Raw genomic sequence first — 20,000 nt, forward strand, 5'->3', positions numbered from 1 at the left:
ATCCCTTTGAGTCTCTTAGTTCAAATCTTTTTCACACAAGGCCACAGAAGTCACATGGTTGCTGGTTAGCCAACAGAGCCACTGGCCTAAAGACAGGTGTCCATATTGGTCCAATTAACTGTGGCAAAGGGAGGGACTGGGGACTGCAAGCTACAGATGGCAACTTAGATGGGGCTTAGATGAGGTATGCAATCACTGACGGACCCAGACAACTATATTTTCCCACCGACCTATTCAGGTGAGTCAAGTAGTTGGCCACGGATATCCTCATATACTGTGTTATTTTCCTAGGACTGTTGTGACAATTTACCACAAACCGGGTGGCTTAAGATAACAGAAATTTATTGTCTCACAGTTCTAGAGTTTAGAAGCCCAAAACCACAGCGTTGGCAGGGCTGTGCTTCCTCTGTAGCTTGTAGAGGAATCCTCACGTGTCTCTTAGCTTCTGCGGTCTGTCGGCAATCTGTGGCATTCCTCACTGCATCACTCCAGTTCTGCCCTGGTCATGACATCGCCTTCTGCCTGTCTTCACACGGCTGTCTTCTTATAAAGACACTGGTTCACCCTACTTAACTAGTAACATCTGCAACGACCCTATTTCTAAATAAGGTCATTGTTTGAGGTAATGGGGCTAAGACCTCAACATATCTTTTTTGGGGAAAACACAATTCAACCCATAACAAATACCTACATGGGCTGTATGGCCAGTTTCTCCACAAATCAGACACACACCTAACTATTTCGGCAGAATTACTCCCAAATGCACAATCCTTATGTGAAAGGCATATGACAGTGCAGTGGATACTACGATGAGGATATGTCCACTGTATCTTTATGTACTCACTGAACATTCTCAGTTATACTATTAATAGAGTAGTCTTGGTGTTACTAACCTCCCTCCAGAAAAAGAGAAAAGGTAAAAAACAAACAAAAAACCAAAAACACCCCCAGTATTCAAAGGTACTATTGAGGAATAATTTTTATTTCATTTATTTTACGATTCTTTAGTCACGCTTAAATAAGGTCTACTAATGGGGAAAACAAATCTGAAACGGTAGGCAAAATGCAAAAGCACTAAAAATGTGCCCAACTGCCTCTTAGGTTCTTCAAAGTGTCTTATGTAGAGCCTTAGAAAGGGCCAAGATGGCCTCTGTCTTCAAGGAAGAGCAGCCCTGGGTAAGAGCAGAGTCACGGGAGGGGCTGGGGGCAGCCACTGAGACAGAGGGCCGCATGAAAGGGTCTGAATGTGTAAACAATTTTTTCCATTTGAATGCTAATCTCTCCCTTAAAAAAAATACCAAAGAGACAGTATAATGGTTTTACAGAGAAGAAAGACTTATCTTGGAACTAAAGGAACTTACTAGGATAATGTAAGGTAGGGAAGGAAATTGTGTCAATAATGTGTATATCTTACTTCATAAGATCCTTAAAAGACTGTTATAAGATAGAAACTATTATCTCCATTTTTTTTTTTTTTGGACTAGCAAATGAGACCAAGAGTTTGATCACCCATCTCCCTCCTTCCATTCCCACGGAAGCTTCCTCCCTCTCCCTCACGTCTTCCATTTTGCTGCGGTCAGAGTTCTGTCTGGCAGCTTCAGTCATATCATTCTCCTCTGCAAAAATCCTCAGTGGATCCCTATTGCCTAGAACAGTAGTTTTCATGGTTTTTCAAAGCAGAACCCTTTTAGTAAGGGGCATTCTGTATAGATTTTATCTATATCTATTTATGTGTATCAATGTAAACTTACACACTGAATAAAAGTGGTATTTTATGTAGGTCTTTTTATAAGTTCAGATTAATAATATTTACTTATTATCAAGTTAATGAGAACAAAGAAACTATTCTGATAAAAAGAGAACTTTGAAATTAGGCAGTGAGATATAGGTGAAAGTGAATATTACTGTTACTCAGCAGCAGTAGTCAGTTTCTGCATTTTATTATACTATAAAGAAAACCCCGATCCATGCAGATAATCATGTCTGTTCTCGACGTTACATCCAGAGTGATCTTTTAAAAATGCAAACCCGATTATCGTACTTCATCAACTCTAAAATGCCATCAACTATTAGCTGTATTGTTATTTTATGCATAGCTCAGAAAGAAAAAAATACTAATTAAATTTTGATTTTGGAGACATTAAGATGCAAAAAAAGCGTGTCTCACAATCATTGGGATAGGGTATGCCAGCCACTTCATCCTCTTCTTGATCTCTCTGTATCAGGACAAAGCTTGAAGCCGGAATGGCCCAACAGCCTGCTCTCTGCCCTCTCCCTGCACTGGCCTTCTTTCCATTCACCCAGTCTTCCAGATGGCAGATCAAGCTTCACTTCCTCTGGAGAACCTTTCCTGACCTCCCTGACCAGGCCATAGCCTCAAGCACTTGGGTGTCTCTCCTTGACAGTGACACTTACCACAGTTGACATCTTGTTTGGCTGACCTGTTAATTTGGCTTGTGGTTTTATCTGATTAGCGTCTAGCTCCACGAGGACAGAGAACATGAACTTCTGCTCCCTGTTGTATCCTTAGTGCTTGGCACAGTGCCCAGGAGCACCTGGCAGACAGAAGGCACCCAAATATTTGTTGAATGAATGAATTGAAATTTCATTTTTAAAAAAAATTCACATGGCTGATTTTAGAATATGTGCTCTTCGATTCAAAGGATCCAGAAAATCCAAAAATGTGAGAACAGTTAAGACTTGTTTTGGAGTCTAATGATTAACAGTTATCTACCAAATTCTTGTCTCCTTATCACAAATGCCAAATTCAGACAAAAAGCACTGAAAATTACTTAGTATATGTTAAGACTCTATCACAAGGTGGTTCATGTGTTTTTATGAACGCTCAGCATTTGAAGACTCTGTGCAAAGCTGGTGCATCTGAGCTGCTCCTGATTTTCAGGCTTATTCTGCTCTGAATATACCTGCCTTGTACAGGCACGAATCAAGAGGGTTGGTCAGAGCTCTGTCTTCCCAAACAATGAGACATTTGTAAGACATTCTACTGTAATTACAGCGATGACAGATGCTTTCCTCTGTGGCCTGCACCAAAACATGTTCATCTAGATTTTGGAAGTACAGGTTAAGGTGATAAAATTTGTTATATAAAACATTTGAGGGTGTAGGTATTTCTTTTGTATTACAAGTTTTAAATTAGTGAAAAATATTCCCAAAGAGGAGATCTGAATAAAATGCTTGTGGAACCTCAGAACTGCATTTATTTGCAAAACCAAAGGGTACTTTGAAAACCACTGACTGGCTGAATCAGGTCTTATTTCTAGATTTACCAGGCACTTCCTGATCTGCTCCCTGGCTGCTTCTCGGTGGTCCCAGTCAGCTTTATATCCTACAAGAGCTCATTACTATCACCCATCCCGGGAACAAGCTCTGTGCTCTCACAGCCTGGGCGCACAGAACTGTCCCCACCTCTTCTTTGTCTCGGTCTCAGCTCACGTCTAGTCCTCTGCCAACTATTCAGGATTTCCTCCAGTGCTCTCACCAGAAAGCTCCTATCTCCGCTGTACAGGTCACATTCTGTAATCTGTTTGTCTATCTCTTCATAGACTGCAAGCTTCTGGAGGGAAGGCACCCCACCTTGGTACTGTTGGCACGGTCCAGGAGCTGGTATAGAGCAGACACTTAGTGATGCCCTCTTTCTCACAGCCTTGACAACCTGAATGGTTTCAATTTTTGCCAGTGGAAAAATTTGTATCTTGTGGCTTTAAATTCTATTTCCTTGATCACTTGGTAAGGTTATAAGTAAGCATCTTTTCATATGTTTATTAGTTACGTGTATTTCTTCAGGTGACTGTCCATAGCCTTTGCCTGTTTTTCCATGAGGCTATTTTTCTTACTAATTTGTAGGATTGATTATCTTTGGATACACAGTATATTAACCCTTTGCCTGGTAAATATGTGGCCAACATTTTCTCACAGGTAATTTATTAATTTTAAGTATCATTCATGAAAAAATTTTATGTTAAATGTACTTGATCTGCTCTTCTTTTCCATTATGGCTTTCAGACTCAGCATATGGTGTATACTCTACCTCCAAATTAAAATAATATCCTTTCTTATTTTTGTATGGTACTTTCATAGTATATGTTTGTGTGTATAGCACTTAGCTCTTAAATACATATAAAAATTTTAAACGTATAGTATGTGAGTACACATTTTTACATGCACAGTTGAGATAGGGATTTGGTTAATTTCTTCTGTTTTGTGACAAATTTGATAGCCAATTGTCACAATAATTATGGAATGGTTCTCCATTTCGCTACCGATCTGAAATGTCAAGTGGGCATTTTAAATGAGACTCAAAGAAGGGGATTGGATATGGATGTGGGGAGACTTACGGGAAGTCACCCAGGTGACTGGGGCCAAGAGTGTAGCAGTGGCATGGAAAAGTGATGGGTGTTATTTAGGAACAGTGAGCACAGTGGTCCTGGACCCAGGAAGCACACAATTTATAATGATCTGAAGAAAGATTTCGAAAAACCCAGCAAATTTAGTATATAGCTAAAAGATTTTTTTTAAATAAAATTCACTATCCATTCAAAATCAAAACTTTTAGCAAACTTGAAATAAAAGGAAACATAGTTAATCTGAGTTTAAAACACTTACAGCAAACATCATACTTTATGGTGAAATACTGAAAGCCTTCCTCCAAAGTCCAGGAACAAGACAGCAATGCCTGGTATTATTTCCCTTCAACATTTTAGTGGAAGTCTTAGCCAATGCAATAAGGCAAGGATAAAGAAAACATGAAGGTTAGAAAGGAAGAAATGTATGTCATTATTCACAGATGACATGAATGTGTCAAAAAATGGAAAAGAATTATAAATTCTTTGTAATGGCAAGGGAAACAAAAACAAAAATAAACAAACAGGATTACATCAAACTAAAACACATTTACACAGGAATCTATCAACAAAACTAAAAGGCTGCCTACTGAATGGGAGAAGGTATTTACAAACCATATCTGACAAGAGGTTAATATCCAAAATGTACAAAGGACTCATACAACACAACAACCATAAAAACAAATAACCTGATTAAAAGATGGGTAGAGGATGTGAATAGACATTTTCCCAAAGACATGCAGATGGTCAACAGACACATGAAAAGATGCTCAACGTCACTGATGGTCAGGGAAATGAAAATCAAAACCACAATGGGGGGCTTCCCTGGTGGCGCAGTGGTTGAGAGTCCGCCTGCCAATGCAGGGGACACAGTTTCCTGCCCCGGTCCAGGAGGATCCCACATGCCGCGGAGCGGCTGGGGCCGTGAGCCATGGCCGCTGAGTCTGCGTGTCCGGAGCCTGTGGTCTGCAACGGGAGAGGCCACAGCAGTGAGAGGCCCGCGTACCGCAAAACAAACAAACAAACAAACAAAACCCACAATGGGATATCACTTCACATTTGTCATAATGGCTATTATCAAAAAGACAACAAATAACAAGTGTTGGTGAGGATATGGAGAAAAGGGACCCCTCGTGCACTGTTGGTGGGAATGTAAATTGCTGAAGCCACTATGGAAAACAGATGGAGGTTCCTCAAAAAACTAAAAATAGAACTACCATATGATCCAGAAATTCCACTTCTAGGTATTTTTCCAAAGAAAACAATAACACTAATTTGAAAAGATATATGCACCCCTATGTTCATTGCAGCATTATTCACAATAGCCAAGATGTGGAAGCAACCACAGTGTCCATCATCAGATGAATGGATAAAGAAGATGTGGTCTATATGTATAATGGATTACTCAGCCATAAAAGAATGAAATTTGCCATTCATGACAACATGAATAGACCTAGAGAGTATTATGCTAAGTGAAAAAAGTCAGAGAAAGACAAATACCATATGATTTCACTTATATGTGGAACCTGAAAAAGAAATGAACAAGTATAACAAAATAGAGTCATAGATATAGAGAACAAGCAGTTAGTTGGCAGAGAGGAAGCGGGTGGGGGTATGAATGGAATAGGTGAGAGAAATTGAGAGGTACAAACTTCCAGTTACAAAATAAACGAGTCACAGGCATGAAATGTACAGAGTGGGTAATACAGTCAATAATAATGTACTATCTTTGTATGGTGAGAGACGGTAACTAGACTTATCATGGTGATCATTTTGCAAAGTATAGGAATATGGAATCACTATTTTGTGCACCAGGAACTAACACAGTATTGTAGGTCAATTATACTTCAACAACAAACTTATAGAAAAAGAGATTGGATTTGTGGTTACCAGAGGTGGGGACGGAGGGAAGGGGGAATTGGATGAGCACGGTCAAAAAGAACAAACCTCCAGTGATGAGATAAATACGTACTAGGGATATAATGTACAACATGACTAATCTATTAACACTGCTGTGTGTTATATATGAAAGTTGTTAAAAGAGTAAACCCTAAGAGTTCTAGTCACTAAGAAATCTTTTTTATTTTTCCTTTATTTTATATTGATGTGAGAAGATGGATAGTCACTAAACGTATTGTGGTAATCATTTTCTAATGTATGTCAGTCAAATCATTAGGTTGTACACCTTAAATTTATACAGTGTTGTATGTCAAATATATCTCAGTAAAGCTGGAAGAAAAAAATAAAAGAATTACAAATTATCAGAATTAGTAAGTGAATGAGAGGGCAGACAACAGAAGCAAGAAGAAATACAGTCCTGCAGTCTGTGGAAAAAAAAACACATTCACAGAAAGATAGACAAGATGAAAAGGCAGAGGGCTATGTACCAGATGAAGGAACAAGATAAAACCCCAGAAAAACAACTTAATGAAGTGGAGATAGGAAACTTTCCAGAAAAAGAATTCAGAATAATGATAGTGAAGATGATCCAGGACCTCGGAAAAAGAATGGAGGCAAAGATCGAAAAGATGCAAGAAATGTTTAACAAAGATCTAGAAGAATTAAAGAACAATCACCTAGAAGAATTAAAGAACAATTACCTAGAAGAATTAAAGAACAAACAAACAGAAATGAACAACACAATAACTGAAATGAAAAATACACTAGAAGGAATCAATAGCAGAATAACTGAGGCAGAAGAACAGATAAGTGACCTGGAAGATAGAATGGTGGAATTCACTGCCACGGAACATAATAAAGAAAAAAGAATGAAAAGAAATGAAGACAGCCTAAGAGACCTCTGGGACAACATTAAATGCAACAAAATTTGCATTATAGGGGTCCCAGAAGGAGAAGAGAGAGAGAAAGGACCCGAGAAAATATGTGAAGAGATTATAGTCGAAAACTTCCCTGACATGGGAAAGGAAATAGCCACCCAAGTCCAGGAAGTGCAGAGAGTCCCAGGCAGGATAAACGTAAGGAGAAACATGCCGAGACACATAGTAATCAAATGGACAAAAATTAAAGACAAAGAAAAATTCTTGAAAGAAACAGGGGAAAAATGACAAATAACATACAAGGGAACTCCCATATGGTTAACAGCTGATTTCTCAGCAGAAACTCTACAAGCCAGAAGGGAGTGGCATGATATACTTAAAGTGATGAAAGGGAAGAACCTACAACCAAGATTACTCTACCTGGCAAGGATCTCATTTAGATTCGATGGAGAAATCAAAAGGTTTACAGACAAGCAAAAGCTAAGAGAATTCAGCACCACCAAACCAGCTCTACAACAAATGCTAAAGGAACTTCTCTAAGTGGGAAACACAAGAGAAGAAAAGGACCTACAAAAACAAACCCTTAACAATTAAGAAAATGGTAATAGGAACATACATATCGATAATTACCTTAAACATGAATGGATTAAATGCTCCAACCAAAAGACACAGGCTCCCTGGATGGATACAAACACAAGACCCATATATATGCTGTCTACAAGAGACACACTTCAGGCCTAGGGACACATACAGACTGAAAGTGAGGGGATGGAAAAAGATATTCCATGCAAATGGAAATCAAAAGAAAGTTGGAGTAGCAATACTCATATGAGATAAAATGGACTTTAAAATAAAGAATGTTACAAGGGACAAGGAAGGACACTGCATAATGATCAAGGGATCAATCCAAGAAGAAGATATAACAATTATAAATATATATGCACCCAACATAGGAGCACCTCAGTACATAAGGCAACTGCTAACAGCTATAAAAGAGGGAACTGACAGTAACACAATAATAGTGGGGGACTTTAACACCTCACTTACACAAATGGACAGACCATTCAGACAGAAAATTAATAAGGAAACAAAAACTTTAAATGACACAATAGACCAGATAGATTTGATTGATATTTATAGGACATTCCGTCCAAAAAGAGCAGATGACACTTTCTTCTCAAGTGCACACAGAACATTCTCCAGGATAGATCACATCTTGGCTCACAAATCAAGCCTCAGTAAATTTAAGAAAATTGAAATCATATCAAGCATCTTTTCTGACCACAACACTATGAGATTAGAAATCAATTACAGGGAAAGAAACGTAAAAAACACAAACACATGGAGGCTAAACAATACGTTACTAAATAACCAAGAGATCACTGAAGAAAGCAAAGAGGAAATCAAAAAATACCTAGAGACAAATGACAATGAAAAGACGATGATCCGAAACCTATTGGATGCAGCAAAAGCATTTCTAAGAGGGAAGTTTATAGCAATACAAGCCTACCTCAAGAAAGAAGAAAAAAAAAATCTCAAATAAACAATCTAACTTTACACCTAGAGGAAATAGAGAAAGAAGAACAAACAAAGCCCAAAGTTAGCAGAAGGAAAGAAATCATAAAGATCAGAGCAGAAATAAATAAAATAGAAACAAAGAAAACAATAGCAAAGATCACAATGAAACTAAAAGCTGGTTCTTTGAGAAGATAAACAAAATTGATAAACCATTAGCTAGACTCATCAAGAAAAACAGGGAGAGGACTCAATAAAATTAGAAATGAAAAAGGAGAAGTTACAACAGACACCGCAGAAATACAAAGCAATCTAAGAGACTATTATAAGCAACTCTATGCCAATAAAATGGACATCCTGGAAGAAATGGATAAATTCTTAGAAAGGTATAACCTTCCAAGACTGAACCAGGAAGAAATAGAAAATATGAACAGACCAATCACAAGTAATGAAATTGAAACTGTGACTAAAAATCTTCCAACAAACAAAAGTCCAGGACCAGATGGCTTCACAGGTGAATTCTATCAAACATTTAGGGAGGACCTAACACCCATCCTTCTCAAACTCTTCCAAAAATTGCAGAGGAAGGAACACTCCCAAACTCATTCTACAAGGCTACCATCACCCTGATACCTAAACCAGACAAAGATACTACAAAAAAAAGAAAACTACAGACCAATATCACTCATGAATATAGATGCAAAAATCCTCAATAAAATACTAGCAAACAGAATCCAACAACACATTAAAAGGATCATACACCATGATCAAGTGGGATTTATCCCAGGGATGCAAGGATTCTTCAATATATGCAAATCAATCAACGTGATACACCATATGAACAAACTGAAGAATAAAAACCATGTGATCATCTCAATAGATGCAGAAAAAGCTTTTGAAAAAATTCAATACCCATTTATGATAAAAACTCTCCAGAAAGTGGGCATAGAGGGAAACTACGTCAACATGATAAAGGTCATATACGACAAACCCACATCAAACATCATTCTCAATCGTGAAAAAATGAAAGCATTTCCTTTAAGATCGGGAAGAAGACAAGGATGTCCACTCTCGCCACTATTATTCAACATAATTTTGGAAGCTCTAGCCATGGCAATCAGAGAAGAAAAGGAAATACAAATTGGAAAAGAAGATGTAAAACTGTCACTGTTTGCAGATGACATGATACTATATATAGAGAATCCTTAAGATGCCACCAGAAAACTACTAGAGCTAATCAATGAATTTGGTAAAGATGCAGGATACAAAATTAATGCACAGAAATCTCTGGCATTCCTATACACTAATGATGAAAAATCTGAAAGAGAAATTAAGGAAATTAAGGAAACTCCCATTTACTATTGCAACAAAAAGAATAAAATACCTAGGAATAAACTTACTAGGGAGACAAAAGACCTGTATGCAGAAAACTATAAGACACTGATGAAAGAAACTAAAGATGATACCAACAGATGGAGAGATAAACCATGTTCTTGGATTGGAAGAATCAATATTGTGAAAATGACTGTACTACCCAAAGCAATCTATAGATTCAATGCAATCCCTATCAAATTACCAATGGCAATTTTTATAGAACTAGAACAAAAAAATCTTAAAATTTGTATGGAGACACAAAAGACCCTGAATAGCCAAGTCTTGAGGGAAAAAAAATGGAGCTGGAGGAATCAGGCTCCCTGACTTCAGACTACACTACAAAGCTACAGTAATCAAGACAATATGGTACTGGCACAAAAAGAGAAATATAGATCAATGGAACAGGATAGAAAGCCCAGAGATAAACCCATGCACTTACGATCAACTAATCTATGACAAAGGAGGCAAGGATATACAATGGAGAAAAGACAGTGTTTTCAGTAAGTGGTGCTGGGAAAACTGGACAGCTACATGTAAAAGAATGAAATTAGAACACGGCCTAACACCATACACAAAAATAAACTCAAAATGGATTAGAGACCTAAATGTAAGAACAGACACTATAAAAGTCTTAGAGGAAAACATAGGAGGAACACTCTTTGACATAAAGCACAGCAAGATCTTTTTTGATCCACCTCCTAAAGTAATGGAAATAAAAACAAAAATAAACAAATGGAACCTAATGAAACTTAAAAGCTTTTGCAAAGCAAAGGAAACTACAAACAAGACGAAAAGACAACCCTCAGAATGTGAGAAAATATTTGCAAACAAATCAACAGACAAAGGATTAATCTCCAAAATATATAAACAGCTCATACAGTTCAATATTAAAAAAAAAAAACAACCCAATCCAAAAATGGGCAGAAGACCTAAATAGACATTTCTCCAAAGAAGACATACAGATGGCCAAGAAGCACATGAAAAGCTGCTCAACATCACTAATTATTAGAGAAATGCAAATCAAAACTACAATAAGGTATCACCTCACACCAGTCAGAATGGGCATCATCAGAAAATCTACGAACAACAAATGCTGGAGAGGGTGTGGAGAAAAGGGAACCCTCTTACACTGTTGGTGGGAATGTAAATTGATACAGCCACTATTGAGAACAGTATGGAGGTTCCTTAAAAAATGAAAAATAGAACTACCGTATGACCCAGCAATCCCACTACTGGGCATATACCCAGAGAAAACCATAATTCAAAAAGAAACATGCAACCCAATGTTCACTGCAGCACTATTTACAATAGCCAGGACATGGAAGCAACCTAAATGCCCATCAACAGATGAATGGATAGAGAAGATGTGGCACATATATACAATGGAATATTACTCAGCCATAAAAAGGAACAAAATTGGGTCATTTGTAGAGATGTGGATGGATGTAGAGACTGTCATACAGAGTGAAGTCAGTCAGAAAGAGAAAAACAAATATGGCATATTAACGCATATATGTGGAACCTAGAAAAATGGTACAGATGAACTGGTTTGCAGGGCAGAAATAGAGACACAGATGTAGAGAACAAACGTATGGACACCAAGGGGGGAAAGTGGCCGGGGTGGTGGTGGTGGGATGAACTGGGAGATTGGGATTGACATATATACACTAATAATGTATAAAATAGATAACTAAGAAGAACCTGCTGTATAAAAAAATAAATAAAATTCAAAAAAGAAGAATCAGTAAATGACTTAGCAAGATCACTAGATGAAAGTCAATTTACTGGAAGCAAAAATCAATTGTGTTTTTCTTAGTAGCTACAATAGGAAAATACAATTGTAAAAGGAGTTTAAGTTACAATAGAACAAAAAAGTCAAACACCTAGAATTCTAACGAGATATATGTAAGATTTCTACACTATAAGAAATCTTTTTTTTTTTTTCTTTTTTTGCTGTACGCGGGCCTCTCACTGCTGTGGCCTCCCCCGCCGCGGAGCACAGGCTCCGGATGCGCAGGCTCAGGGGCCATGGCTCACGGGCCCAGCCGCTCCACGGCACGTGGGATCCTCCCGGACCGGGGCACGAACCCGTGCCCCCTGCCCCGGCAGGCAGACTCCCAACCACTGCACCACCAGGGAAGCCCTATAAGAAATCTTTAAGCAAAATTAAAGCATATCTAAGAAATTCTAAAAGGAAGGATATACTATATTTGTGGATTGAAAACTTGGCATTGTAAAGATGTCGATTCACCACAAATGGATCATTACAATCCCAATCAAGACATCAATAGGTATTTCTGTGGAAACATAAGCTGATGGTAATAATAAATGAAATAACACAAGTCGTGAGATGACTAACGAGTTAGAACAATGATTTTCACGGAAAAGTGAAGTTTGACTGATTTGGTATTGGAAGAAGACAAGGCAATATAAATACTTAAAGATTTCTTCAGTATTTGCTGCTTTGTGCCAGGCACACTGCTAGGTGTTTTCCAAAGGGCATCCACAGAACCTCAGATCCTGAGATGCTCAGAGGAAAAGGAGTTTGGTAGTCACATGCCCGTATGAAAAGCTCGGGCTGCTGTTTCCTCTCAGAGATTCCTGTTGCACAGCAGGATTTTAAAGCCTCTGAGAAATTTCGGAGAAGAAAAGCAAATAGAATTGTGTTGCATCCAGGACTTTCCAATCCTATTTGATCATGACCTCTCTTGGAGAAACAGTGGCCTGGAGTGCTTTTTATATTTTTTGGTTCTCACCATTATCTGTGAAGTAGCCAAGGGTTGAACTGTCCATTTTACAGATGAAGAAATGGAACCGCAGGCAGGTGAAACTTACACCAAGTCATATAGCTACTAGTACAGGATCTGCGATGTACCCTCAGTTTTTCAAAAAAAAAAATTCAGTGCTTTTTCTAGGGTCAAACACTACTTTCATGTGAAATAGCATTTCAGAGATGGAATAAACCTTAGTGATCTCTTAGACTAGTAACCTTATTATGCTGATGAGGCAACCGGGGCCCAGACAAATTAAGTGTTTTGCCTCAGGTCAAGAGCTTACAGACTAGTAGGAGGAATAAAAGGATCCATGACTCAGTGACTCCCAATTAAGTGCTCTACTGCCCCATATAATTAGGAGGCAAATCTGTGTCAATGGAGGGTGAGACCAAATTAACTGCCCAGATTGAGTAGGCACTCAGAGATGCTGAATAAACGATTTACCTGGGAGATGATCCTGGAGCTCTATCAAGTCCTCATGTAATTTTTTTTTTAATATAAATCTATTTATTTATTTATTTTTGGCCGCGTTGGGTCTTCATTGCTGCGCGCGGGCTTTCTCTAGTTGCAGCGAGCGAGGTCTACTCTTCGTTGCAGTGCGTGGGCTTCTCATTGCGGTGGCTTTTCTTGTTGCAGAGCACGGGCTCTAGGCACGCAGGCTTCAGCAGTTGTGGCATGTGGGCTCAGTAGTTGTGGCTCACGGGCTCTGGAGTGGAGGCTCAGTAGTTGTGGCACACGGGCTTAGTTGCTCTGCGGCATGTGGGATCTTCCCAGACCAGGGCTCAAACCCGTGTCCCCTGCATCAGCAGGCAGACTCAACCACTGCGCCACCAGGGAAGTCCTCTTATGTAACTTTGAAATGAGGATTTAGGAGCCATTTGATCACTGGGTTACGATAAAGGACTGAATATTGTTATTTTTAAAACTTGAATCACCTCGTTGGTATTATTTTCTCCCTCTCCCCTGAAAAATGCCACAGGTCACCTTAAAAACTTAAAAGGAACTTAAATTTCTGAGTAAACATGATTTCACAACTTTAATGGGGTACATCCTGGAGTGTCACAAGCTGCGAATCATTTTTCCGGAGTCTCAGATACGAGGAACAGGAGAGGAATAGTGTGGGAGAAGGCACGAGCACCTGGCTGACCGTGCCATGCAGGGAAGGGTACGTTCACTGCAGGTGCTGCTGTCAGCAGGAGCCGGAAGAAAAAGCCAAATGCTCCCAGAGGAGGCCCTGCAGGGCTGGGCTGAAAGTTCTGAAGTGCAGCAAAGAAGGGAAAAGCTTACCTTTAGGGGCAGAGGAACATGAGAACCTCTGAGAGACAGCTGAAGAACAAAAGGGTAAGTCTGGCCTTAAGCAATGGGGAAGAGGAAAGTAAGCAAATGCAAGCATCCCACTGACCTTTGTACTTTAAGAAGAGCAGCAGTAGTTCCTTCTGTGTAGAAACGTTTTGGTTGTGGCTGGTGGCCACCGGGCAGAACGGGCATCGTGGCTGTGAAGTGCCGTCAGTGGGAAAGTTCCATTAAGGACAAGGAAAGAGTAAGCAGAGGCAAACCTGTTTACTCTCCTTGCTTTATCTTCTCCACTCATATGACTCTTGGGGACCTTACGTGGGGGGGGGGCAGGGCTAGGGCAGAGCATGATTTAGGGGTTCCTGGGACCCCTGGGAAAATACCACTGTAATAATACCAAATTGCACCCCATCCAGCTCCCAAAATGTGCAATCTGGCGTCTATTAGACATGATTTCAATTTATTTGAGAATTTTTGTTCTTTAAGCTTTACTGGAGGGCAAATAAATCTATTCAGTAGACCATCTTTGCCTGACTTCATTCTCCACAACTCTCTCTCTTTCTCCTTTTTTTTTGGCTTCGCGGCTTGCATGATCTTAGTTCCCCGACCAGGGATGGAACCCAGACCACAGCAGTGAAAGCCAGTCCTAACCATGGACCATCAGGGAATGCCCTCCACATCTCTCTTTTTTAGCTCATTAGTACAATCACACACCCAACAAGGCAAGGGAGGGCAGTTCCCTAGTTTCTCAAAAGTAATTACTACTTACATTGAAAACAAAAACGAAAGCAAAAATAAACGTAAGGCCAGGGAGTTTCTAGACACTAAAATCTCCTTAAAATTTTACAAGCAACCATTAACCCAACTTGCACCTCCTCTAAATTTGTGGAATTAGGCTCACCCCCGCAAAGAAAAACACAGCAGGATCTTTGATGACACCGTTATTGATGCTGCCCATCATTTAGTGTGGGAAGTGGCTCAAAGGTGGTGCCGGTGAAACAGGAGGAAGATGACACACAGAGCAGGGCAACTTCTCAAAGTAAGTTATCCATTTATGTTTTCATTTTAAACCTTTATTGCTTTTCTCTGATTATAAAAATATTACTGTAGAAAAATTCAGATCTTTCAGAAATATGTGATGCAGAAAGTGAAAGCAATCTATAACTCCATCCATAAGAGTGAATCACTCTAGCTTATCCAACATTTATTTAAAACAAAATAAAAAACTGTTGTTAATGTTCTTTTTTAAATGGGATCATACTATGTTTACTGAACTCAGCAACTTGCTTTCCTTGCTTAAGATTTTATTTGGTCTATTGAACAAATAAAAGATCCATCACATCTTTTTCAAAAGACTGAGTCATATTTTATGGAAAGATTTACAATTATTTTACTTTGGTGTACATTCTTGCTCACATGTGAAAGCATTTTTGGATATAAAATCCTAGATATGGATTTGCTGGGCCAAAGGGTGCATGGATTGACATTTCTATTAGACTGTACTAAATTTTAAATCTTTCAAATTGAAAGATTTAAATCTTTAAACTTAAATCTTTCAATCTTTTAATTTAAATCTTTAAATCTTTCTGTGGATTGAAGTGGCACCAGCACAATTCTTTGTTGTGAAGTCACTGAAATGACAGCTTCCTGTCACAGGCTGGCATGGGACCTCAGGTGTTCTCAGTTTGTCAGTGCTACAGCTCTAAAGCATGTGGAAGATATTTGCCACTTTTGGGGAGTGAGCTTTCGGATTTTTTTTTTTTTCAGATGACATTAGCTTCAGGTATCCTTTTGGAGTTTTGAGTAAGATTTAATAAGATAGATAAAATAAGACTAATCTATTTTGTAATTCTTCATCCTTCTTTCTTTCATCTGCTGGAGCGACTATAACATATTGGTGCTCTTGGGGCAACCACCTGTGTTATTAGGAGCAAAAGGCCATATCTGCCAACTCTCATCTACTTAGCATATAGTTACTGTTTCTAGCAGTTTCCCAATATTTGTCACATTAAACCTAAGTCACCAGTTCTGACCACCTTAAGCAACACTTCTATTTCAAGAGGACAAATAAGACAGAATTCCAAGAGTAAAATACTTGTAACAGTACCCTCCTGGACCTCATGGTCTAAAGTGATTTTTGCTTCCTCTGGACTCATAGATTTTAAAATGTTTGCGCTATTCATTAACTTGGCAATTGCTCAAGAACCTCCTTTGGACTTAAAACAAAAGTTAAACCATTAGAGTGTTTATATAAATCAAGTCACTAACTATATTCTTCTCACTAGACTATACGCTTCATGAGAGGAGGGACTTTGTATGGTTCACTGATGATTTCCTGAATCTAGAACAGTACCTGGCATATAAAAGATGCTCAATATTTGTTGAAGGAATGATAAATTCTTCAAAGGCAGGAATCTTCTTATATTTTGCATCCCCACAGTAAATGACAAGTTGCTGATTAAAATTAAGGAAAGGAGGGCTTCCCTGGTGGTGCAGTGGTTAAGAATCCGCCTGCCAATGCAGGAGACACGGGTTCAAGCCCTGGTCTGGGAGGATCCTGCATGCCGCAGAGCAACTAAGCCTGTGCACCACAACTACTGAGCCTGCCTTCTACAGCCCACAAGCCACAACTACTGAGCCCGTGTGCCGCAACTACTGAAGCCCACGTGTCCTGGAGCCCATGCTCCGCAACAAGAGAAGCCACTGCAATGAGAGGCCCATGCACCACAACGAAGAGTAGACCCCGCTCTCCACAACCAGAGAAAGCCCGTGTGCAGCAACAAAGACCCAATGCAGCCAAAAATAAATAAATTTATGTTAAAAAAATAAAATAAAATCAAGGAAAGAATCTTCATTCAGAAACACAACTTAAGACTTTCTTAGAAGCTAAGTGTGAAATATCCCTGGCCTAAGTAATATTCAAGATTCTTTCTAGCCCTAACTCACTATGAATCTACTAGTTTTCAAAGAATTAGAAACCAATATAATATATATTATATATATAGAACTAGAGTAAAGAATAATTGGGTAAATCTTTGATTTAGAAAGCAGGGCACTGATTTTTCTAAGCCTCTGGATCATCATTATAAAGATCAGATTTGAGAATTAAGCTATATTGACCTCAAGCTATATTCTCTAAGTCCCTTTTCTGAAAGAAAAAAAAAATCATGGCATCAAGTTATTAGCTGGAAATGTCTCTATAAGCATAAAAGTATGATTTTAATGTCACTGTATAAGCAAGAAGGCAAAGGAAATACTAATGTACAATGTTTATATATTTTGAACTATGGCAATAGTGGTATGATGCTAATGAGAGATATATCTGCCTTTAAATCATTGTCAAATGTGCAGTTATTTGGATTTAAAGCGAATAAAAATAAAAGCAATGAAAAAGAATAAAAAAGGGAATCACAGTGAAAGAAGCATCCATTTAATCTGGAGCATATTTTGGATAATATACAACATTTTGGGGAATAAAGGCAGAAAGAAAGAGAAAATATGTACAAGAATCAATTTTAGAAAGACACTCCAGCAAAAAGTCCATCTTATAAAACACATTGTAATTCTAGTCTTTTAGTACTTATATATGTCAGATTGTCTCTCACTGGATGTTTGGTTTCCTGTGCTGAGACTTAGAAAACTTATCTTGTGGTTAGAAACTAGCATATTCTCAAGATGGTTGACTGAAAAGACTATTTTTTAGATTTACTATTTTTTTTTTTACAACAAATTTTACTTTAAAAAGAGAGTGAATTAATCAGATTTGAGATTAACTCTCACTGGTAGAACTGTAGTGAATATACTCAGTCTGCTTAAAAGAAGAAAAAAGATCAGAACTTGCAAAGGATTTTACATATAAGCAATGGGACAGAAAAAAAACAGGGCCTGAAATAGATGAGAGTTTCTGACGTGTTTAAAAAAAAAAAAAACAGAAGAAAGAAAAAAAATTAAGAATACTTCTGGGGGAGGGGCAAGAAAAATGTCATGAAACAGTAGCTGAAGGAAGGCATGCGCCCAAGTTAGACTAGGGAGCAAAGTCTGAAGAACATCAACAACAGGACCATTCTTGGGGAAAACTAATAACAGGAGGACTGCTATGGTTAATTTTCTAAAACAGAAAGGTAAACAAGTAATTTAGCTTGCTGAGGCTTACAACATTACAGTATAATACACTTATAATACCAGAGTTGCAAGAATAAGAAACACTCAAAACAATTTTTAAAGACAAGCTATGGAAAAGGCTGTAAAGTAAAAATTAGAACATTCTAACTTACTTGAGGTAGATAAAATAGAAAATGAAGTCAGAATACATAAAATATTGTTTTCAATCACTCATGCTAGATGTGAAGAATTGTTAGGATCATACATCTTATATAGCAAATGGAAAACAGTCAACCCTAAAATAAATGTACAAGAAGAGTACATTTCTGTCTTTAAGAAATTAAAGAAATTCCAATTAAATATGTAAAAATTTTCTTTAAGTGTTCAATTAAAAATATAAGTTCGATACGCTATCAATTGATATTACGCTTGTAATATTTATAAATCTTAGATCTAGAAATAAATATACATTATTTCTATTTTAAAAGATGCTTTTGAAGCTCTAAAAATCATTGTCTATTTTATTGAAGGGCTCATGGAACAAACTGATGAAATATTCAATACGTACACCAAAACAAATATATACCAAGTTCTAAATTTCATTTTTTAGGAATACCATTTTTGAAAGTGCAAGGTGCACGAATATCTCGGTGACAGGTGTAAGCTCAGCGAGGAATTAGAAACGAGTTCCGAGTGGAGGACCCATTTAACTCGATCATTTCATGGGCACAATAAATCATCCACAAAGCCCACCTTAAACAGCTAAAGTAGTCATAAAAATAGGCCGATAGTTACTTGAGCGATAACATAATCCTCGGTCTTATTGTTGTGAAGCAGATGTCATAATGGGTGGGGCTGACGCGCAGAGCAGCTGAAACATTTTTGTACCACCCCCCGCACACTTCCAGTGGGATAGAAGGGGCTCCGAAAAGGTAAGGAGTAAGCTCTCAACGATCAATCCCTCCTAGAAATAAGGAAGTTTTGATGTGGCCTTGGTACACGTAAAGACCACAATAAGACGTGAAAAATCCCCCATAATTAAACCCTCCCCTGGAAAAGAGATCTTCCTTTTCTCTCCTCCCCTGCCGGCTCCTCCTTGGGACACTTGGCTGAGTCTTTCTTTCCCTCCTTCCCACGCTGAGGTGAGGCTGCACGCAAGCCAGGGACGCCTGTTTTTCTTTCCGCGCGGAGGGAACTCTGCGGGTAGGAACCCGGGGTGACAGAAGGGAGCGGGCGGCGTTGTGAGGAGGCCAAGAAGGCTCTCCGGGTACGAGCCGGGCTGGGGTTGGGAAGGGACACGCGGGCCGCCGGGCCCGCAGAGGAGGCCGAGGTGACGAGGGAAATCTCCCGGCTCGAAGCAGGGACCCGGCGCTTCCGGCTGGCCACAGCCGCTCTCGGCCTAGCGCGGCTCGCGTTCCGGGCTCCACCGGGGCGGGAAGAGAGTTACTAAAGAGGGTAACCGCGGTTCGCACTTGCCTGGGACCGGGTGACCAATAACTGGTAATAGTCTTTACTCGGCGCCGGGCCTTGTCCTACAATTTCGAACAGAGTCTCCGGCAGCCACGACGCCATCTTGAGACGCCACCACCGTCGCTAAGACAACCAGGAAGGGGCGGGGCCTGATTGGGGTCATGGGGCAAGAGCCCTGGTTTAAATCGAACCCTACTTTTGACTTGGCGGGGTGTTTCTAACTTGGGGTGATTGTTCCCTCTTCCAGGGGTTAGAGAGAACTCTGAGCCGTGAAATTTCCACCTTGAGGTCCCGGGTGACCCGAAGGGGAATTAGTTCCTGCTACCACCGAGGGG

The 20,000-nt window shown here is 39.1% G+C and overlaps 2 protein-coding genes across 2 annotated transcripts in view; one reads left to right on the top strand and one right to left on the bottom strand.

The window, feature by feature from the left end:
* FBXO36 (F-box protein 36) overlaps positions 1–19,772 on the bottom strand; it is a 101,666-nt gene extending 81,894 nt beyond the window's left edge. Inside the window, exon 1 of the mRNA XM_060015979.1 lies at positions 19,672–19,772. Coding sequence (XP_059871962.1) covers positions 19,672–19,767 — 96 coding nt within the window. The 5' untranslated portion in view covers positions 19,768–19,772. The remainder of the gene's footprint in view (positions 1–19,671) is intronic.
* The window catches only part of TRIP12 (thyroid hormone receptor interactor 12), a 147,233-nt gene continuing 146,562 nt past the window's right edge, over positions 19,330–20,000 (top strand). Inside the window, exon 1 of the mRNA XM_060015962.1 lies at positions 19,330–19,398. The gene's annotated coding sequence lies outside the window, so the exon portion shown is untranslated. The remainder of the gene's footprint in view (positions 19,399–20,000) is intronic.

Source organism: Delphinus delphis, chromosome 7 (assembly GCF_949987515.2).
Source record: "Delphinus delphis chromosome 7, mDelDel1.2, whole genome shotgun sequence".
NCBI lineage: Eukaryota > Metazoa > Chordata > Mammalia > Artiodactyla > Delphinidae > Delphinus > Delphinus delphis.